Raw genomic sequence first — 8,556 nt, 5'->3', positions numbered from 1 at the left:
CTCAAGGCTCCATTTTAGGGCCGGTACTTTTCAATATTTTTATAAACGATCTGGATGTAGGAATAGAAGGTATTTTGAGCAAGTTTGCTGATGACACCAAACTTGGAGGAGTTGTGGACTCTGTTGAGGGTGGAAAGGCCTTGCAGAGGGATCTGGATAGGTTGGAGAGCTGGGCGATCACCAACCGCATGAAGTTCAATAAGAGCAAGTGCCGGGTCCTGCACCTGGGACGGGGAAACCCTGGCTGCACGTACAGACTGGGCGATGAGACGCTGGAGAGCAGCCTAGAAGAGAGGGATCTGGGGGTGGTGGTAGACAACAAGTTGAATATGAGCCAGCAGTGTGCCCTGGCAGCCAGGAGGGCCAACCGTGTCCTGGGGTGCATCAAGCACGGCATCCTTAGTAGGTCGAGGGAGGTGATTGTCCCGCTCTACTCTGCGCTGGTGAGGCCTCACCTCGAGTACTGTGTGCAGTTCTGGGCACCACAGTATAAAAAGGACATGAAACTGTTGGAGAGTGTCCAGAGGAGGGCGACGAAGATGGTGAAAGGCCTGGAGGGGAAGACGTACGAGGAACGGCTGAGGGCACTGGGCCTGTTCAGCCTGGAGAAGAGGAGGCTGAGGGGAGACCTCATCGCAGTCTACAACTTCCTCGTAAGGGGGTGTCGAGAGGCAGGAGACCTTTTCTCCATTAACACCAGTGACAGGACCCGCGGGAACGGGGTTAAGCTGAGGCAGGGGAAATTTAGGCTTGACATCAGGAGGGGGTTCTTCACAGAGAGGGTGGATGCACACTGGAACAGGCTCCCCAGGGAAGTGGTCACTGCACCGAGCCTGTCTGAATTTCAGAAGAGATTGGACTGGGCACTTAGTCACATGGTCTGAACTTTTGGGTAGACCTGTGCGGTGTCAAGAGTTGGACTTGATGATCCTTAAGGGTCCCTTCCAACTCAGGATATTCTATGATTCTATGATTCTTGTCCATCAGTGGCCCTGTACTGGCTCTGGCTGGGACGGAGTTACTCTCTGCAGAGCAGGCCTGGTGGTGCTGTGTATTTCATATGTGACCAGAGCTGTGTTGGTCACCCACAGCTGTGGTCACTGTTCCTAAGCAGTACTTGCACAGCATCGAGGCTTTCTCTGCTTCTCACTCTGCCCCACCAGGGAGTCAGCTTTGCGTGAGCAAGAGGCTGGGAGGGGAACTTGCAGTGACAGCTAACCCAGCCTGACTAAAGGCATGGGTCCATGGCATATGAGAGGGTGCTGAGCAATAGGGCGTGGGGTATGATTTCCAATGTATCAGGTTCTCAAAGGCTGGCTGCACAGCAGTCTGCTGGTGAGGGATGGTGAGTTATTGCCTTTTCACCCATTATTGGGTCTTTATTGTGTTTTTCTCCATAGAAAGACAGATTTGAGGAAAATAAAACACTTAATAGGTAGAAAGCTAGGAATAACAATATTAAAATGAAAATAAAATCAGGAGATTGAGACAAACATTAGCAAAGGAAAGTCCCACAACTTTCCCAAATAAGCTGAGTGTCCTGTTAGAATCATAGACATGCTATTGATGCTGAAAAAGCATGTATCCAAAGAGTTTCCCCAATGTATCCTTGATCTCCTGGTTCTTCACGCTGTAGATAAGGAGGTTCACTGGTGGAGGAACAGCTGAGTACAAAACTGCCACGACAAGATCCCTGGAGGAGGTGGAGATGGAGGGAGGCTTCAGGTAGGCAAACAGGACAGTGCTGACCATCAGGGAGACCACGGTCACATGAGGAAGCATGTGGAAAAGGTATTGTGCAGGCCCTGCTCAGAGGGCATCCTCAGCACTGCCCTGAAGATCTGCACATAGGATAACACAATGAAAACAAGACAAATAAAGGTCAAGCAGGAAGCAAATACAAGAAGTGCAGCCTCCCTGAGGTAGGCATCTGAGCAGGAGAGGTTGAGGATCTGAGGGACCTCAGAGAAGAACTGGTCCACAGCATAGCCTTGGCAGAGGGGCAGGGAAAATGTGTTGGCCATGTGCAGGACAGCAGTGAGAAAGGTATATGCCCAAACAGCTGCTGCCATCTGGGCACAAGCTCTGCTGCCCTGGAGGCTCCCGTAGTGCAGGGCCTTGCAGATGGCAATGTAGTGGTCGTAGGCCATGACAGTAAAGATGCACTATTCTGCTGTGATAAATAAGAGGAAGAGGAAGAGGAAGAGGAAGAGGAAGAGGAAGAGGAAGAGGAAGAGGAAGAGGAAGAGGAAGAGGAAGAGGAAGAGGAAGAGGAAGAGGAAGAGGAAGAGGAAGAGGAAGAGGAAGAGGAAGAGGAAGAGGAAGAGGAAGAGGAAGAGGAAGAGGAAGAGGAAGAGGAAGAGGAAGAGGAAGAGGAAGAGGAAGAGGAAGAGGAAGAGAGGAAGAGGAAGAGGAAGAGGAAGAGGAAGAGGAAGAGGAAGAGGAAGAGGAAGAGGAAGAGGAAGAGGAAGAGGAAGAGGAAGAGGAAGAGGAAGAGGAAGAGGAAGAGGAAGAGGAAGAGGAAGAGGAAGAGAGGAAGGGAAAGGGAAAGGGAAAGGGAAAGGGAAAGGGAAAGGGAAAGGGAAAGGGAAAGGGAAAGGGAAAGGGAAAGGGAAAGGGAAAGGGAAAGGGAAAGGGAAAGGGAAAGGGAAAGGGAAAGGGAAAGGGAAAGGGAAAGGGAAAGGGAAAGGGAAAGGGAAAGGGAAAGGGAAAGGGAAAGGGAAAGGGAAAGACCTGTGCACCACATGCTTCATAGGAGATGGCACTGGTGTCCCAGAGGGCATCGGCCATGGCTTTGGGGACAGTGGTGGAGATGCAGCCCAGGTCGAGGAGGGCGAGGTTGAGGAGGAAGAAGTACATGGGGGTGTGGAGGTGGTGGTGGCAGGCTACGGCGTTGAGGATGAGGCTGTTGCCCAGGAGGGCAGCCAGGTAGATGCCCAGGAAGAGCGTGAAGTGCAGGAGCTGCAGCTCGCGCGTGTCTGCGAATGCCAGCAGGAGGAATTTAGTGATTGAGCTTCTGTTGGACATCTGTTATTTCTGTGATGTGGTCCTGCACAAAGATAAAGAATAGTAATAATATATACCAGACTTATCAGAGCTGTATATCCCTATACAAACCTCTTGACATTTACAAGGAGAAGAGCCCAGTCCTGCACCAGAGTAAGAGGAACCCCACACATCAAGGCAGACTGGGACCTTGCTGAGTGAGCAGTGCCCAGGAGGAGGAGGGCCTGGGCACCACAAGGGTGCCATACGAGCAGTGGTGCCTGCTCACCAGGAGCCAGGCCAGCTTCCTACAGAGTTGCCTTACAAAGAGTATGGCCACCAAGAAAAATCTGAGTTATCGTACTCAGCTGAAATTCAGTGTGACACCACCCGCACAAGGGTGTCCCAGTGAGTAGCTCCACTTTTAGGAGATCTGCAGGAGAGTGCCCAGAGAGGTTCTGCCAAGATAGCGTTCAATGCCTAAAGCACCTGCCCTGTGTACAGGCTGAGACACCTCGGTTTCTCTGGCCCAGTTGCGCAGAGACCCCAAGGAGAGCAACAGGAGCCTGAGACTGCCTGATGGATGGTTTTGGAGCTACTGTAGTTTTCCTCTCTAGGGGAAAATGGCATGAGACAGAAATAATGCCACCAAGTTGACTTCAGGATGTTGAGACTGGACATGAAGAGAAAGAAATCCCCATCTCCTACTGCTCAGGAAGAGCCCTGAGCAAGGTGGGAAGGGAAAGGATCTCCTTTGCCAGGGGCTGGGGGTCAAGGTCTGGCCCTTGTGCTTGGTGACACACATCCAGTTTGTCTACACCTCAGTGTCACCTTCACATTGCCTTTGTCTCTTTGTCCTCACTGCCTCCAGGGTTCTGCTCTAACGAGCTCCAAGGGAGGCTGTGTGAGTGCTGGCCCTCAGGGGGACACTGCAGGAAACTTGCCTCTGACTTGCACTTCTGGAGAGATGTCTTCAATTGTCTCGGAGTGCCTGAGGTTCGTGGGCTCATCAGCCAAGCCCCCAGAGGGGTGATTGCAATGCCTTGGGCTGGGCCTGTGCTGCTGAGCTGGGCCGGGTTCCTGGGACAGAGAAAGCTTGTGGCAAGAGGGCCCTGGTGCAGAGAGCCAGCTGTGCCCAGGAGCAGCTCCTCTGCACAGCGCAGCAGGGCTGGGGGCTCTGACTGCAGCTGGCACAGGGAGCAGAGAAAAGGAGAGAAGGAGAGAGGGCTTGGAGGCAGTTGGCAGTGGGAGGATGCTGAGAGCTGCCTGCAGGAGAAACCTGCACAGCCCTTGACAAGGTAAGTGTCTGGATGCAGGGCCATGCAGCTGCAGGTCCTTGAAGGGTCTCCTGCTGGGTCTTGTTTCTGGGAGGGCAGTGGGCAATGCAGTAGGCTGTGAGAGTCCTGCTGGGTTGCCCTGCGAGGTGAGGAAGTCTGGCAGAAGCCCTTTGGAGTGCCCTAAGCCAGGTGCCCCCGGTCAGCCCAGAACACCCTGCCCTGGCTGGCCATGCCGGGCTCTCTGTCAGCTGCCCCGTAGCTCCTGCAGCCATGGAGGTGCCCCTTGGCAGGGCCCTGTTGGTGCCAGGGTGCTGCAGGGCAACGCTGAGCACAGCTATGTGGGATGGGGTCTGTGGGCACGGGCATGGGGAAAGAAGAGGTGGGTGCAGAGCAGCAGCTCCCAGCAGGGACAGCTGCAGGCAGCAGAGAGAAGGGCAGGCGGCCAGAAGGAGCTTTTGGCAGAAACGCCGTGGCAGGGGGGATTCGGGGGCCTCGTGGCCATGCCCTTCAGTGCAGACGCCTTCCCCTGGAGCTGCCCCTCCCTGGCCTCCTCTCCCCCTGCAGCCCATGGACTGTGGGGTAGGCAGGGGTAGAAGAGAAGGTAGAGCTCAGACAGGGATGCTCCCAAGCTCTGTCTGTGTGAGAACTTCACCTCAGGTGAGGTTTCTGTCCAGCTGCACTTGGACTGGGGCTTCTCTGCTCTCAGCTGTCTCCAGTTTCTTCTCAAGGAAACTCCAGAGCTGGGTGGTCCTGTGGCTCAGACAGGAAACACACGGCAGATTAGAACACGACTTGTGGGCAGTGGCCTGTGTAACTCTGCATTCAGATGTGTTGTTTGAAATAACAGTGAAAAGCTCATTGATCTGACCAGTGAACTGAACTTGAGCTTCCCCCATGTTCCTGATTCCTTCCTGCTGTATAGCAGAGAGGACTGCTCTGCAGCCTACAGCAGCCCCTGCTCCCAGTGCCACTCTCAGACGGCACCAGCCACAGCTCAAGCAGGAGAGATGCAAAAGATTTTCATGCAAAGAGAGAGGCTCAGGTTACGGGATTCTTTAAGAGACACAATAGGTTTTCCTCAGAGAACTCTGTTTTAACATTGTTCTGTATTTTGCTCTTTACCAGGAAAGCATGTGTATGGACAGCAAATGCCCAACATCAGCTCCGTGAGTGAGTTCCTCCTGCTGGCATTCGCAGACACGCGCAAGCTGCAGCTCCTGCACTTTGTGTTCTTCCTGGGCATCTACCTGGCTGCCCTCCTGGGCAACGGCCTCATCCTCACAGCCATAGCCTGCCACCACCGCCTGCACACCCCCATGTACTTCTTCCTCCTCAACCTCGCCCTCCTTGACCTGGGCTGCATCTCCACCACTCTGCCCAAAGCCATGGCCAATGCCCTCTGGGACACCAGGGCCATCTCCTATCAAGGTTGTGCTGCTCAGGTCTTCTTTTTCTTCTTCTTGGTTGGAGCAGAGTTTTCCCTTCTCACCATCATGGCCTACGACCGCTACGTTGCCATCTGCAAGCCCCTGCACTACGGGAGCCTCCTGGGCAGCAGAGCTTGTGCCCACATGGCAGCAGCTGCCTGGGGCAGTGGCTTTCTCAATGCTGTCCTGCACACGGCCAACACATTTTCCCTGCCCCTTTGCCAAGGCAATGCTGTGGACCAGTTCTTCTGTGAAATCCCCCACATCCTCAAGCTCTCCTGCTCAGATGCCTACCTCAAAGAAGTTTGGGCACTTTTGTTTAGTATTTTCTTGGCCTTTGGTTGTTTTGTTTTCATTGTGCTGTCCTACGTGCAGATCTTCATTGTGGTGCTGAGGATGCCCTCTGAGCAGGCTCAGCACAAAGCCTTTTCCACGTGCCTCCCTCACCTGACCGTGGTCTCCCTGTTTCTTAGCACTGCCATATTTGCCTACCTGAAGCCCCCCTCCATCTCTTCCCCATCCCTGGACCTGGTGGTGGCTGTTCTGTACTCAGTGTTGCCTCCAGCAGTGAACCCCCTCATTTACAGCATGAGGAACCAGGAGCTCAAGGATGCACTGAGGAAACTATTTTATACCTCTTCCTTCAGCATTAATAATGTGCATAAAATACTAATAGGATTTCTGCAAACAAACACTCTTAGTGCAAATTCTTGGAAGTAATTTTCTTTATTATTATTTCCTATAACTTGTGGCTTTGATTTAATTTTATTCTAAGCCTCCTAATGATTATTTTATTAATATTATTATGAAGTCGATAATTTCAAATACGTTTACAATCGATATTCTTGTTTAAATAAAGACAATAAAGAAACTGGGACAATTTCATTATTCTCTACTGCAGTCTCTTCCCATCGTCAGTGCCTCCAGCAGTGAACCCACTTATCTAAAACATGAGGAACCTGGAACTAAGGAATGCAGTGAGGACACTGCTTGAATACATATTCTTCAGCTTCTTTGCCTATAACACTAAGCTTATAAAATAGAAATACCTATCTTTCAGAAAACTTTAAGGTACTTTTTTTTTTCTTTTTATTTGTCTGTGTTTTTATTTTCACTAGCTTTTTTTTTTTCAGACATAAATAATATTAATCTTAGCCTCCTACTTGTCAAAGATTTACCTATAGAACCAGGCTTCCTGTGTAGATAAACACAAAGAATCCAGAAGAAATTCATTGGTCTGAGCTGCCATCTCTTCCAACCCACTCTGGAGCTGGTGGAGCAACCCCAGCACGCAGGAGGTGCTCAGGACCAAGAGCCCAGCTGCCACATGCAGGAGCAGCCCCGGTGGCCCTCGGGGCTGCCCCTCCCTGCCCACTGGGCTCTGCCTCTCTGCTGCCTCCGGGTCGGGGCTGCTGCTTCCCTGGAGCCATGGCCATGGCCAGCAGCAGGACGTGGCCTTTTCACTGCTGCTCTCTTTTGGTCTCCACATTTTTATCCTGTGCTCTTTTATTTGGACAAGCTTTCAGATCTCATGTACCTTGGTAACAGACCTGTTTTCTCTGCAGTGGCATCCCTGTGTCTGCAGGCAGCAGCAGGCACTGTGCAGCCCTGGATCACAGCTGCCTCCCTGCTAGCACCACAGTAACAGGAGGGTCTTGCTCAGGGCAAACCCAGAAGCCTGGACACCTCTTCCAAATGTGCTATCAGGAATACAGCCAAGGGGTTGCTCCCTGCTCTTCTGTTTTCTGGGGATCTTCAGGGAGTGAAGGACACAGGATGAAAGTCCCAGGGTGGTTTGTAGGGAAACGAGGGCAGGACTAAGAGTTCCCTTTATGGGGGCACTTGTCCAAGCAGATGAGAACTGGTGTTGGACTCACCAGCATGAGACTGCACCCTCTGCAGTGGGGCTGATGGCTGATGCCGGCCTGGAGAGGAATATGGAGCTTCCAGGAGATGTCAGAGGATCTCCAGGGACAAGGTGATCAGTGGGTAGTGATTAGAACCCCATAAAATGACTGTGCAAGGTTGTTTCAGGTAACAAACAAGGTGAATCTGAGGAGTGCATGGGCTGCTCAGACTGCTCAGGCTGGGTCAGCTATCACTGCAGGTTCTCCTCCCAGCCTCTTGCCCACCTGCAGCCAACTGACTCCTGGGGCAGAGTGAGAAGCAGAGAAGGCCTTGATGCTGTGCAACCACAGGTGACCAACACTGCTCTGGTCACATATCAAAAACACAACACCACACGGCCTGATCTACAGAGAGAAACTCCGTCCCAGCCATGAGCCAGTATCCCCAAAATGGATAAGAAGCTCTGCAAGGAGTCAGGAAGGTGCTAATAAGCACCAGGACAATTCAGAAAGCCCAAAGTCCCTTCTGAAGGGTCACTGAGTGCCACCTGAGAGGCAGTGATGGGCAGTGGGGAGGGCCAGGAGAAAGACTTGTGAGAAGGCTGTGAGAAACAGAGACACTCAGGGCTTTAGCACTTGTCTGTGGGTGGACTAGGAAGACGAGGTCACTCCTGAGACTGGGGCAGGGCTGAAGGTCCCTGCGTGAAGCTGGGCTGATGGAGAAGTGTCCACCTTGCATGTGTGCCTCAGCCTGGGAGCAGGGGCCTTCCCGCGGTGCAGGATGGCTGGGCTGTGCTCAGCCATGCCCCAGGAGACGACCTTGCTCTCTTCCTCCCCACCACTCCCCACATGGGGCAGGCCCTCAGGAAACACCACTGAGCCTGGAGATGCACCAACCTGCTGCAGTGAGGTGCCACTAGTGCAGGGGAAGAGGGGAGGGTTGGAGAGACACGTGGGGCCTGCGGGCAAGAGTGGTGTGGCCTGGGGAAGTGAGGGCCTGGGAAAAGTTACCCTGGAGCC

The 8,556-nt window shown here is 52.8% G+C and overlaps 1 protein-coding gene across 1 annotated transcript; it reads left to right on the top strand.

The window, feature by feature from the left end:
* Nucleotides 1-5,410: 5,410 nt before the first annotated feature.
* LOC139999972 (olfactory receptor 14J1-like) lies at nt 5,411-6,409 on the top strand. The gene has a single exon (XM_072029647.1). The coding sequence runs from the start codon at nt 5,411-5,413 to the stop codon at nt 6,407-6,409; it is 999 nt and encodes a 332-aa protein (XP_071885748.1).
* The last annotated feature ends 2,147 nt before the right edge of the window (nt 6,410-8,556 follow it).

Source organism: Anas platyrhynchos, chromosome 31 (genome assembly GCF_047663525.1).
Source record: "Anas platyrhynchos isolate ZD024472 breed Pekin duck chromosome 31, IASCAAS_PekinDuck_T2T, whole genome shotgun sequence".
In the NCBI taxonomy this organism is placed as follows: domain Eukaryota; kingdom Metazoa; phylum Chordata; class Aves; order Anseriformes; family Anatidae; genus Anas; species Anas platyrhynchos.
The sequence above is the reverse complement of the archived record's forward strand: the minus strand, read 5'-3'. Positions and strand labels throughout refer to the sequence as shown.